General features: G+C 38.2%; 1 protein-coding gene across 2 annotated transcripts in view; it reads right to left on the reverse strand.

Moving 5' to 3' along the window:
• THSD4 (thrombospondin type 1 domain containing 4) overlaps nt 1-14,087 on the reverse strand; it is a 345,527-nt gene that overhangs the window by 80,359 nt on the left and 251,081 nt on the right. For both annotated transcript variants that reach the window (XM_064456549.1, XM_064456551.1), the window contains one exon: nt 5,140-5,344. In XM_064456549.1, coding sequence (XP_064312619.1) covers nt 5,140-5,344 — 205 coding nt within the window. The remainder of the gene's footprint in view (nt 1-5,139; nt 5,345-14,087) is intronic.

The raw sequence follows: 14,087 nt of genomic DNA on the forward strand, positions 1-14,087 counted from the left end.
CAATGGGCCCTGATGCCATCCACCTGAGGGTGTTGAGAGGGATGGCTGACATCATTGCAAGGCCACTCTTTGAGAAGTCATGGTGAACAGGGGATGTCCCAGAGGACTGGAGGAAAGCAAATGTTACCCCTATCTACAAGAAGGGCTCGAGGGAGGATCCAGGTAACTATAGGCCCATCAGCCTTACCTCAGTCCCTGGGAAAGTTATGGAACAAATCCTCCTGAGGGCAATCACAAGTCAGTTGAAGCACGTGATTGGGAAAAGACAACATGGCTTCACTAAAGGCAGATCGTGCTTCACAAACCTGGTGGCCTTCTATGACAAAGTGACTTGCCTGGTTGACATGGGGCGGGCAGCGGACACTGTCTACCTGGACTTCTCCAAGGCCTTTGATACGGTCCCGCACAGTCTCCTCCTGGAGAAATTAATGTGTTATGGCCTAGACAAGTGGCCTGTGCAGTGGGTGGGGAACTGGCTGACAGGCCACACCCAAAGCATGGTGATAAATAGCTCCTTTTCAAAGTGGCAACCTGTCACAAGTGGAGTCCTCCAGGGATCGATATTGGACCCAATGTTATTCAACATCTTCATAAGTCACCTAGATAACATGATCAAGTGTAGCCTGATGAAGTTTGCTGATGACACCAAATTGAGCAGGGAAGTAGACACTCCAGAAGGGAGAGCTGCTCTGCAGCAAGATCTGGATAGGCTGGAAGAGTGGGCCAGCAAGAACCTTATGAAGTTCAACAAGGACAAGTGTAAGATCATGCACCTAGGAAAACATAATCCGGGAGTGCAGCACAGACTGGGATCCACCTGGCTGGAGAGCAGCTCTGAGGAAAGGGACCTGCGGGTCCTGGTGGACAGGAAGCTCAACATGAGCGAAGAATGTGCTGCTGCAGCCAAGAAGGCCAACAGGATGCTGGGTTGCATCAAAAAGGGCATCACCAGCAGAGAGAAAGAAGAAGTCATCGTCCCACTCTACTCAGTGCTTCTCAGGCCACACCTGGAGTACTGTGTACAGTTCTGGTCCCCGCTATACAAAAAGGATGTGGACAGGCTGGAAGGGGTCCAGAGAAGGGCCACCAAGATGATCAAAGGACTGGGAAGCCTGCCATATGAGGATAGGCTGGGAGAACTGGGTTTGTTCAGCCTTGAGAAAAGGAGGCTCAGAGGGAATCTCACCACCATGTACCAGTACTGAAGGGGTACCTGCAAAGAAGATGGAGACTCCCTTTTTGCACGTAGTTGTCACATGGAGGGGACAAGGGGGAATGGACACAAGTTGCTCTTGGGGAGATTCCGATTGGACACCAGAGGGAAATTTTTCACAGTGAGGACAGTCAACCATTGGAATAATCTCCCCAGGGAAGTGGTTGATTCGGCCACGTTGGACACCTTCAAGAGCCGTCTGGACAGGGTGCTGGGCCATCTTGTCTAGACTGCGCTCTTCCTAGAAAGGTTGGACTTGATTATCTCTGAGGTCCCTTCCAACCTCTGATGCTGTGATTATTAATAGCTATTAATAGCTACTACTTAGCAGTCCAAAACTAGACTGATGTCTTTCTGAACGTACACACGCAAGAAAAAATACAAGATGTTTCCTGAAGAATTTCAGATCTGCCTTATGGCTCTAATAGAGATAGTTCATTTTGGCTCACTAAGAATCACCAGTTGGTGTTGCAGGCCATTCTCAATTTGACTGTTAAAATACTTGCTTTTATCAGATCAGCATTCTTCCTACAGTAACGATCTTCAAGAAATGGGAAATCTAAAAGGATTTTTAGCACATGGGGGGCAGGGAAAGAAAAGATTATGTTGTGCTGTATGAGATTCTTTCATTCAAAAACAGAAGAACACACACACACACCCAAAAAAAAAAAGAAAAGACAAACAGTGCTGTTGAAGGTTTTTAAGGTATACAGAAATGTAACAGTATAGATCACTAGATGCACAAGAAATCTATGATTCTGTAGTTTTTGTGAAATGTTAATTATAAAATTATATGAACAACCAACCAGTTGAACCACTGAAATAGAGTATCTCTTTTAATCCGAATATTCTGACTACCCAAATAATGACATGCCCCAGAAACACTAAAAGCTTCATATACCACCACTGTCATGTTTTTCCTTTTCAGAAGTTTATTGTTTTCAAGTAGCAAGAATGTACAAATTTTGTTCTGCAATTACTCCAACTTTTGTGTACAAAATGAAAATGCAATACTTAAAATTAGTAAACCTTAATAAGCTACCATCATATTCAGCACTATGCTTTTTATGAGGGTCACAGGTTTTACAACAATGAGCAACAGTACTACAGAAAAGTTTACAAAAGCAGTATGGAGCAGCTTTCAGATGTTTGGATTACTTTTAGCTGAGTTTGAAACTGTTTGGGTAAGAAACCTCACTTTTTTGTCTGCTTTTTCCAGCACCTCCTGATTTTACAGAAATACCTCCTGGTGAAGACACATTTTCCTGATGGCTTATTTGCTTAGTACTTTTGACAAAGCAGTGAAAAGGTGTGGAGCTTTCTAAAAATTGTTTAATGAAACCACATGGAACTCAAGACAGTCTACCCAATAGAGATAAGCAGGATAACTCAGATTCCCAGAAACATCTGCTTTCATTTTCTAAAAAAATTTTAGTGACCTTGAGATGACTTATGATTTTGCATTGAAGAAACCATAAAATGTGCAAAGTGAAAGGAAAACCAAAAGCAACTGACTTAGACTCCTTGCAACAAGAACAATGTTGCTTACAAGTCGCTCTGATAGCTACCACTGGACTATGACAGAACAAGGACCTGAAACTTCAATTTTGCAAAGCACTCAACCACATGCTTAAAGGAATGGCTGCTGGAGTTTTTTTCTTGTTGCTGCCGCAGCGTAAGAATGATTTTAAGATTTTTTTCTTTTACTTTTGAAGTTCAAGACTTCTGCTTATTACCTTAAATATAGAGAAACCAGTAAATACCAGATGAGTTTTTCAAGATTCCCAGCTCTACCAGTGTTATGTGCTTTATAAAATGTGCTTGCCTAGATTTTGAATGCTGTTTTATCAGTCAGAAGTTTGTGACCACCAATATGCCAGAAAACATCCTCCCAGTTACCATTACACTGCCCAGTAAAGTGCTTGATAAACCTTTCTCTAGTTTCGGTTTTCTGACCTGTTAGAACATGTTCGTTCCTGTCCTGGTGCAACTTGCCTGCCTCAAAAAACCAAGTTTATTGTGTAACTGTGTAAGCAGAGAGGCTGGAGTCCTTCTAGCTGGAACTACAGACTCAAGAATTCCTAACAGGGGAAGGAGCTGGCAAATTTAGCAGACTAAATCCATACCAGCAGCTTTAAAATTAAACATATGAAATGGATTTTTTAAAAAAAGAAAGAAAATAAAAAGGAAGGATGATAGCATAAACCAAGAGCTCAGGGGATAAGGAAATAAGGAGTAGTAACATGGGAAAGAAAAACTTTGCCACTTTCCCATACATGCCAACAGCCTGGTTATTTTTAAGCAAAAAATGTTACTCTTTTTCTGTCCTGCCCATTCCCAAAATGTTCAAGTGGCTCCAGACATTTTAACATAGTTAAGGGAACTTTTCTGCCAGCTGTTTGCAGATGCTGGCATGTAAATCTGACATAAAAATTACATTCAACTCCATGATTTTATATATTAGTAATGTAGCTACTCTCACTGTCCTGCCAAGTAAGCTGCATTTTCACCCATTTTCTACCAAATGTGCAAGTACCTTTGGAAGCTCTTTAGGTAGAATTAATGGGTTTTTTCATCAACAAATTAGTGTTGATGGACGCTATACAAACTCTTCACATAAAAAAAATGAATGCTAGTGTATATAATGTATCAGAAATATATTTGGATGAAACCCAGACATATTAGAACTGATAAGATCACCCTACAAGAGGTCCAGAACATTTGGTTTTCTTAGACTGTGGGTAGCTTATGTTGTTTCTTCAGTTCTGAAAAGTCACTTTTTTGTTAAAATTATGGAGCTCACATTACAGTTCAGACTGTTCCCCATAATAAACTCCCATCTACAGGCAAAAGTTTCTGCAGAACTTCTTACAGCTCCAGCAGAAATTAAGGAGAAGAAAGCAGAAGAGAGAAGCAATTAAATGATGATCACTTTCCTTTCTTGTGCTTGACCAGTAGCTGAGATACTTACTTCCAGTACAGCTAGATAGTTGTAGTAATAGTTACATCAAGCTAGCAAGAAAGGCCTCATGTAGCTCCATTTTTATTATTTACTATGGTAATTTTAAAAACAGATCTAAGGATAGACTGATAATTGGAGAGAAATTTAACGGCGAAGCACAGGTTTTACAAATCTTAACTGACTCCTCTCTCTCCAGTCCACTGAGCAGAATTTGCTCCAAAACAGAAGCATAAATGTAGGCAAACTAAGGACTTTGTAACCTGGGAACGTGAGAGGATACAACAAGGAATGGCACAGTTCAAAAATGCATGCAAGACACACATAGATCTGCAGAAATCCCACATACTCTCTAGACAGATGCAGAAATATGATGTTAATATAAACATTCCAGGATCCTCTAAGGTTTTGCGTTAAGGACCTGCTTCAAAATAAAGAACCTTGCTTTAATAATTGCATTATTAATAAATGCATTAATTGCATTAATAATAAATGACCTTGCATTCGGCAGATACCACCTCAATATCACATATTTTCAATACAATTTTGATATACTGTCACTTTAAAAGAACTGAAATTTTTAGGCAATCAGAAGATGCTCTTTTCTCCTCAAGCAGCCTCCATATTTTATATAAACGAGCATGCTGCTTGCCTATATTCTTGACCACTCAGAGAAGGTTAACGATGCAGAGAGCATAACCACCACACAATGCAACTAATGGGAAACACCAGAGCCAAGTCAGATGGACAGGGAAATAGATGGTAACAGGTCTGTGGTATTTGTCATACGAGATCAAGCCAGAATTCTAAACTGCCAGTTAGTTCTGATCAAAATGCCTGTTTAATGATTTTTTTTTCTTCTCTCTTGACATCTATTTCACACTGCTTAGAAGACCCTTCCCAGCATAACCTCCACCCAGTTGCACTAGTGCACAAAGAATGCTTTATTCACTGAGAAGCAACTTACCCAAATAGTTGTTGCTCTTTGACATCTCAGTGATGTTGATTTTAGTAGCTCCTTCAGGAATTTCCACTATCTTGTGGTAGCCAAGATTTGTTAGCGTGTGTTTGAAAACTCCAGACACAACCTTGCAAGCAGTGTTGTCCCCTCCACATATTCCACACTTGTCAATCACCTTCTCTGAACCCAGATAGTCATCACAGCCAATGCTCTGCAAAATAAGATAAGATTTCTTTTTCCAAGATCTTACAACTGCAAACTTTGGACATAACAACTGAGGACAGTATGACTTTCAGAGAATATTCAATCCTGAAACGATTTTGTGAATTAGCATTTCAGCAATTTCTTGCCTTGTTCTTCTGCATGCAAAAACGCAATTAAAAACAGAGGGTTCACAGACTTGGGGATTTCAAGTTAGCCAACAGCCTGTTACCAAAAAATACAAGAACACACCAAAGAAAACTAATGCACTGATCATTGCTGATTACATCCTCCTCAGCTGAAAGAAAAGAATCTCTTAACAACATTGTTCCTGCAGCTGCTAGTCAGAAAAGAGGTGAAGAGTTATGATTTTGCTATGAACCAAAATGGGCTTTTTACACAAGCAGAACTACTTTAAATATAAAGTGTCTTCTTATTCTCCTCTGAAATTGAGCACTGAGCCTATTCTCACCAAAAGATGTTTCTAAGAAGTCATTATACTGCATCTAGACAGTTATAGAAGCAGTCTTTCTGTTCACTGAACAGAAAATCTTCAACCCACTCAGTAATACCCACTTGGAGAGGATAGTTTTAAAACTGAAATAATTTAAAATAATGTAAATTAAATGGCAAAAAAAACCTTAAATATTTGACACAATCCTGAAAAAAAAAATTCCAACTTATTGTACTTTAAAGGTGCACATTCTGTAGAGACTATCTCATCTTTTACAGAAACATTTATTGTTCTCTGATTTTGCCACTTTGTATTTACAGACTTTAAATAACATGATTAACTGGCACATGCAAAACAGAACTTCTCATTCAGATAAGAACGAAGTATTACATGAGCCAGTAAAACAGAAGCCTAACAGACATTTTATAAAACGTAGTAATTTGATGTAAAACATTCAAAATAAATGACAGAGTATTGAGCTATTATTCCCAATTGTCAAAAACACTTGAAATTCTTGCAAAATGCTTGATGAAAAAAATGGTTAATAACTGTCTTATGGTCTTTCCTGGAAGCAAACATCCTAGTAAGAGAGGGAAGAAAAAGATTTTTTTTATACCACCAACTTACAACACAGGAAGTATCAAGAGCCTTGGCATCACTGTATTTCTTTCCTATTCCCAATATTAACACTTGGCCCTTGCTGTGAAAAATGTTCTAAACTGCAAGCCAGAGTCTGCTTAGTTCCAATATAAATATTTAACACCCAACCTCTTTTTTATGACTAGCCAAAAAACACAGATAAAACCATCTAACTCATCACTGCCAAGATCATATGGAGCTTGACAGTGATACCTGCTTCTTGTCATGAAGAAAGAGAATGAAGATTCCTGAGCACTCTCACTTTCACAGTGAGATAGCCTAATAACTAAAAATCTGTTCCATCCTATCAAATCTAGTGTGAGCAGATTGCTGCATTATTTCAAAGAGATTTTGGATTCAAATAGAAACACTTGATTTAATGTCTTGCATTTGCATTGCTTGGCAGAAATCTTAAAATAATGTACAAGTTCGATTTTTGACTTTTGCCTCAAAATGCATTACTAACAAAGTAATGCATTTGCTTAAACATAGGAATTAAAAATGTCACTACACCAAATCATACAATATGACTTCAGACCTGCTAAAACACTCTCAAAAATGTGAGTGATCTAAATTTAAGACAGCTGTGCCCAATGACTGATTAACCTCTGTACCTAGTCCTCCTTGAACAATATTTTGCTGAAAGTATTTAGACTTTCTCTACCACATATGGAAATGTAGTGGTACTTAGCATCAGCCTATGTTATATAGCGACTTTCATGAAATTTCCACTGCCAGCAAGTTGTTTTATGGAGAGAATCCTTTCAAGTATGAGGTGTTATACAATACCAATTGCTAGCATAAAGGTTTAATGGTGTTCTCCATCACTACTGAGCCCCACACAGGTTAATACAATTTTCTTCTTCCTAGCAAATAAAAGAGAACAGAGAAAAGTGTGTTTTCTTCATTGAGACCGTAACACAGGAGTACTGTGGGCCAGTCTAAACAGAACTACTTTTCAAGGAACAAACACAACCAATCAGTACAAATGGGATTCCTTTGTAAGGAATAAATTTCAAACATGTTTTAAACTCACATGTCATTCTTAGTCAAATGTTGACTGACATAAAAAACAGCAGTCTATCTTTGGCTGTACTATTTGGAAATCTTCCCATATAGGGTAAAAAGAGCCTGTGTCACAAAAAGTGCTTATAATGTTTAAATGCTCTTTCACAGAAATGACATAAAGATACAAAGAATGAATTACCGGAGACAAGGGCCCAATAATCTGAAACCAGCACTGCCAATAAGGAAAAAGCCACAGAACAGCAAGTATATGAATAAGATAAATGATAATATAATAAATAACACAATGTAAATAAGATAATAAACAAATAGTAAGATATAAATGAACTATTTATACTTTGCAGAGTGTACTCATGTATGCATTTTACATATCAACAGAACAGGTATTTAGCAACAAATTACAATTTTACAATGAAAAATTAAAAATCTTTACTGGGGTGTCTACTGAGGCTTCCATGGAAACCATGTGCTTTAAAGATTAACATTGTGCACGTTTCAGAAGAGGCCAGTTATAGCTAATACATTCTAGAAAACCTGACATTTGCTTAATACAGTTTAGGCAGACAGATAAAAATTATTATGTGCTCCCTAATATTTCTAGATCCAGCAAGGATATAATATAGCAAGCCTGTGTCCCACATTTTCTATGGGATTCTCTCTTTCTAAGTGTATAAAGCATAGATTTCTAGCACTGACAGGCCATGACATATTGGATCAGACACCAATTAGTGGTCCAGGACTCAATACTTAGGATGTCCTGGGCCTTGGTCCAGAGTAATTTTGGGAAGATGAAAGAAACACCTTTCTGGCAAGCTGATTCTCTTTTATTTCTGCTTTTAAACAGCCGCCTGAAGCTGTGCAGGTATTTGGAATGGTATTCATCCTTGTTGAACTAGGCTGGTCAACAGAATTCACCCAAATTAAACAAAAGGGTCCTGCACTTGGGGAGGCACAACCCCATGCACCAGTACAGCTTTGGGGCTGACGCACTGGAAAGAGGCTCTGTTGAAAAGGACCTGGGAGTGCTGGTGGACAGCAAGCTGACCATGAGCCAGCACTGTGTCCTTATGGCCAAGAAGGCCAATGGTGTCCTGGGTTGCATTAAAAGGAGTGTGGCAAGCAGGGCGAGGGAACTTATCCTCGCCCTCTACTCTGCCCTAGTGAGACCACATTTGGAGTACTGTGCACAGTTCTGGCTCCCCCAGTTTAAGAAGCACAGGGAACTGCTGCAGAGAGTCCAGTGGAGAGCTACGAAGGTGATCAGGGGACTGGAGCGTCTCCCTTATGAGGAAAGGCTGATAGAGCTGGGTTTGTTTAGGCTGGAGAAAGTAAGACTAAGGGGGGATTTCATCAATACCTATAAATGTCTAAAGGGTGGGTGTCAGGATGATGGGACTAGACTCTTCAATCGTGCCCAATGACAGGACAAGGGGCAATGGGCACAAATTGAAACAGGAAGTTCCACCTAAATCTCCTTCCCTGGAGACATTCAAAACCCACCTGGACAGGTTCCTGTGCCCCCTGCTCCAGGTGTACCTGCTCAAGCCAGGGGGTTGGATGAGATGATCTCCCGAGATCCCTTCTGTGATTCTGTGATCCATGCAACTGTACTGAAGAGATAATTCAGCATCCCCCCCCCCCCCCCCCCCCATTATGACCATAAATTTAAGAAGCACCACCTTGCTAATTGGCTGACATCCATTCATATAAAAATATGAACCAACTTCTAACTTTTCTCAGGGTGTGGTATTCATTACTTTTAAGTACATGTCTATGCAGCAAACATAAATCCCCTTATCACATTGCCTAATACACTGTGATAATTCATCCAGAAGAAATTATGTTAAGGAAAGAAGTGATACAAACTAGAATCCACTGTGAATGTTCCTTCCAATATTTACTGTGGGATAATAAGTAAGTCTTAACTATGTCAATAAAGATCAGAAGTTTTGCTAGATAAACAGATAGGCCTGAAGTCTCAGGTAGTCTCCTTGTACCACTCTGGAAGGTTGAGATATAAAGTGTGTGCCCAAATACATTAACACCCGACTTAACAGCCCAGTACACTCTCACAATGGTGAAAGAAGGCCTCAGTCAATGAAGAATTCTCAGTTGGTTTTTATCATGTAATACACATTTAAGGAATCCAAAAGCAGATGGCACTTTTTGAGCCATATCACAAACAACATTCCTACTATGAATGTAAAAATACTAGGATTGTGAATACAAGATGAAAAATAAGACAAAGGAAAATGCATTCTGCCCAACAAAAGGATTTTGGACAGGACTACTGCAAGCTGTTCCTTTGCTATCAGTATGAGGAGGTCTAGAACACATCTGTCCCTTAAAACATTTTCTTGCAAAGTGTTGTTTCTTAGAAGAGGTACTTTTGACTTACACTATCTATACATATTCTGCATTGCTTAACTATTTTTGCGAAGTAGTTCAAGAAAATCTTAAGTTACAAGTTAGCATGGAAGACACCGTTCAAGAATTACAGCCAACTGTATGCCAAAATTAATTTAAATAAAAGCCCTTGGGAGAAACAAGGGACAGTCTGAATGAAATATTAAATGGTGGACTTAATAGGGATTTAGGACTATGTATACAATAGAACGGGGCTGGTGCCAGGCATTTGAAAACATGAAGTGCTGATCCTTGAAATGGAAAACAGATGTTACAATTCCAGTACTAAATGATTCTGTTAAAAATTGTGATCTATGTGGTAGAGTGGCATGATGATAACTTGCTTCCATTGCTTTACCTGCATTGAATTATGAGGTAGGAAAGCCACAGTTTGAGTTGTAGTATATTAACACCCTTACCATCAAAAATTAGTTTTATTGACAGGTAGTTACCTAAAAGTTGTAATACATACATTAATTTGGACTCTGGGCATCCAGGGGGTTAGAAGGCAGAATAATAATATGTTTACTAGAAGTCATACTCAAGTAAGTATAAGTCAAAAAAATCTAAAAGTGTCAGGGACAGTTATGGATGTACCACAGCTTATCCAGCTGCTAAAGAAATGTTAGGCAGGGTAATCTGAGAGGAACACTCGAGCAAAGTGCATGGCCTAAAACACCACTAAAGAATTTAAGTGAGTACCAGAAGAATACCTGGCTACTGGTGGTATAACCAAAGTGATTAAATTAATCAACCAGGGATGTTGTTATATTATGGGAACATGGAGTGTACAAATCAGTGTATCTGTTGATCTGTATTTTAGTCCCTAGGTAATAATTAATGTGAATGAAACAATAGACAACGTGGTTCTGTCAGAAAAGGATGACAAAATGTAGTTTCATGTAGTGGACTGAGAAAACTGGCCAGGACTGCCAAGATTAAGGACCAAGTAGGTAAAAGGTAATTCCGGCAGGGGGAGATCGTGACCACCGACTCACGGACCACCGACCCAAGTAATACCACCTACTCAAAAGAGAACAATGGAAGAGGGCAACTGAGCCTGTGCAGTAATTTACATATGGAACGAGCAAGTTTGTACCAATCAGTAGAAAGGACAATAACGAATATGTATGAATATGTAAATTTTTGATCTATAAATTGTATGGGAAAGGTGTGTAAGGTATGCATGTTAGGAGGAGCGATACCCCGTGCATCCAGTGCTGCAATAAAGAATGCCTGCTCTTTAATACTAAATTGGTGTTAAAGAGTTGTTTCTGATTTTACCGCGTTTTTTGGTAACGGTGGGAGACCTGCTTTAACACTGTGTATTATCAATAAATCCTAGTTCTACAACTTGCTGAGGCTACTGCTAATTAAGTTTTATATGCTACTGTCCTATGAAACAGAGCTTCATGGGAGCCATTATATTTGCTCTTCCGCTTGAGCAATACTACATCTCCCCCAAGTTGGTGTCACTGATACTGCCACCAAAACACATATACTTTTTCATCTGCTTTGTGGAATAAATAGAAGTAGTGCAATTAACTGTTAGCATTGTGGGTGATTTCTGGGGGTTAACTACAAGAGACTATGCCTTTACTTTTAAGTTACTGCTTCTCTGCTCCATTTTCTGAAAAATTTGGTACATGAATCTTACAGGGTGGTATACCGTAACAGAACTAATTATCCCTCCTTTCCCAAACTTCTGGTCATCCTTCCAAAGTAGGTCAACATTCTTTGATAGTGAATTAAAAAAAAAAAAAAAAAAAAAGAAATAGCAAGACCATTAAAACTAGCTTTGCTAGCTGATAATTTCTTTTCAGTATTCTGATTTGCTGTTAAAATATTTACCTTTTCTCCCTTCCATAAAGTATCAAATGATGCAAAACCATATTTTGAATATATTAAGCTGTTTAATACCATGTAGCTTCTACAAAGGAGCAGGATTACGTGAATTATTAAATATTATACTGACAGGAAACATTTCATTAAAATTACTGGATCTGATGCCAGAGATTAATCCTTTGCTGCATTTAAGGAACAAGAAAAGTAACACCCTCCAAATTTCACATTAGCTGTTTTGAGTCTCTTGGCCTTGTAAGTATTCAGGTACCTGAGCAGAAACTAGTAGAAATACCCAGTAGTTTACATTAGAAAATACTACACCAGGGGAAGAAAATCTGCATAGTGACACAAAACTACAAAAGAAAATGGGTAATCCATAAAGCATTATCACACATGGGATGATTAATTTTAGCACACATCCTGTCACATTATTTCATTGGAAAAGAGAAAGAAAGATTTAGAAGAAAGACATCCTGTAAGTGTGTCTAGATGCTTCTCTGTTAATACTTAGCTCTTACTTGCTGTTACCTAGATTTATTTATACCGTTAGCAGCTATAATATTAAACAGATTATTCATAATAACACATTACTTAAACCTGAAGAACGATACAGAATGGTGACTACATGGCATAAAGAGAATGAGATTCAAGCGTGAACAGAGTGGGAACTATTCTTATGCAGTCTACCACCTAAGGCAGAGAATAAATAGTAGTTAGATGTAGATATATTAAGAGCAAGCAAGAAGCAGCAGAGATTAGTTTAACCGGAAGGTAAAATACTCTACACACACTTTTCATAGGTACCTTACAAGGACTTTAAATTAACAAGCAAGGATTAAGATACAAAACAGGATATGTGACTCTAGAGATATTCAACACAGAGGGCACGTATTCTTCTAACAGTGTCTGCAAGAAATAGACTGCTCACATCCGTAAGCCTTTAAAAAGGACCATTTGATGAAGTATTTTGAAATTCTATGAGACATGAGATTTGAGGGTTTCGATGTATGAATATTACTTGACAAATCATAAACCTAGTACTATCATATACATCATCTAGCTGGTATTATCCAATATGTCACCCTTACAGTAACATAATTTTCTTCTTGTCTTTTTCCTGAAATATCTATGAAATTTTCTAAAAAGAAAAAATATTGAGGCACTAACAATACCATTCAAACTCTTAATGAAACTACTCTTGTCAGACTTAATTTAAAAGAAACCATCTACAGAATTAAATCAGAATGATATTAATTTTTTATATTTACTCGGACTCATTTATGATTTTGCAAAATTTACTTTTAGCTTCTCATTGACACCCAGATAAGGAAGATGGGATGAATGGGTTCTAACTATATATCTTTTTAAATTAGGTATTACAGACTCTGTTCCAAATGTCAGAAGTCTGACATTTCCAGCATTCATATTGTAAATCTGCATATATTGCACCATAAAGGAACATCACTTTAAAGCAAGCCAAGATAAAGCAGAACTAAAGATAGACTTGTATTGAAGTCATTATTTTTTAACTTCTGCCATTATATGACGCATAAAAAAACAAACAGGAGGAATAAAATGCTTTAAAGTTGACCTGTAAATAGGCAATAACTTCAAGGTTATGTGATAGATGACTCAAACGTGGTCTTCTTGGCACATAGCTATTATTTTGCTTTTTGTCCTTCTCAGGCATATCTCTTTCAAGAAATTCTGTGGAGTTTTTTCCAGGTATCTTGCTATTTCTGTAGCTTATTGTGCTTTCTTACAATTGCACCCAAGTCATCCATTCCAAGGATGCACACTAACAACTTTGAATAAAACACCAGCACAATAAAAAAAAAGACAAAAAAGCAAAAATCATTGTGCTCTTCATCCATCTAAGCAACAAATGGAAATACATAAAACGTGTGTATGTCTACACAGCTATACATCTGCCCCAAAATGACCCTTGTTCTGTCATATCTGTACTACAGGCTATATAGCCTCATTTCTTTCCTTCCTTAAAGGAGGAATTGACCCACAATAGATCAGCAGTGATACATGTGATGAATTCTGCAGTTGCAGCTTACTGAATGGTCATTAGTGGCTGTTATCGTTGAGGAGATTCTGCCCTACAAACAGCATGGGAACAGTAAATCCAACACCAGTTCAGTATCTCAGGTAAGATTCTCAGTTCTCCCACTTTTCTTCCCTTCTCCCGGAAATTACAATTTTCCTTTCATTCTCCTAGATGGGCTATAGGATTATTTTCACTAGTACAGAAAAAGAAACATGGAATACCTTATAGCTCTTGGTCTACTGTTATATTCTAGCAAATGGAGCATGTAGAGAGTAGACTATACACTGTAAAATAACAATTTTCCCTCAGAATCACTCTACTAATTAG

This window comes from Phalacrocorax carbo, chromosome 7 (genome assembly GCF_963921805.1).
Source record: "Phalacrocorax carbo chromosome 7, bPhaCar2.1, whole genome shotgun sequence".
Classification (NCBI taxonomy): domain Eukaryota; kingdom Metazoa; phylum Chordata; class Aves; order Suliformes; family Phalacrocoracidae; genus Phalacrocorax; species Phalacrocorax carbo.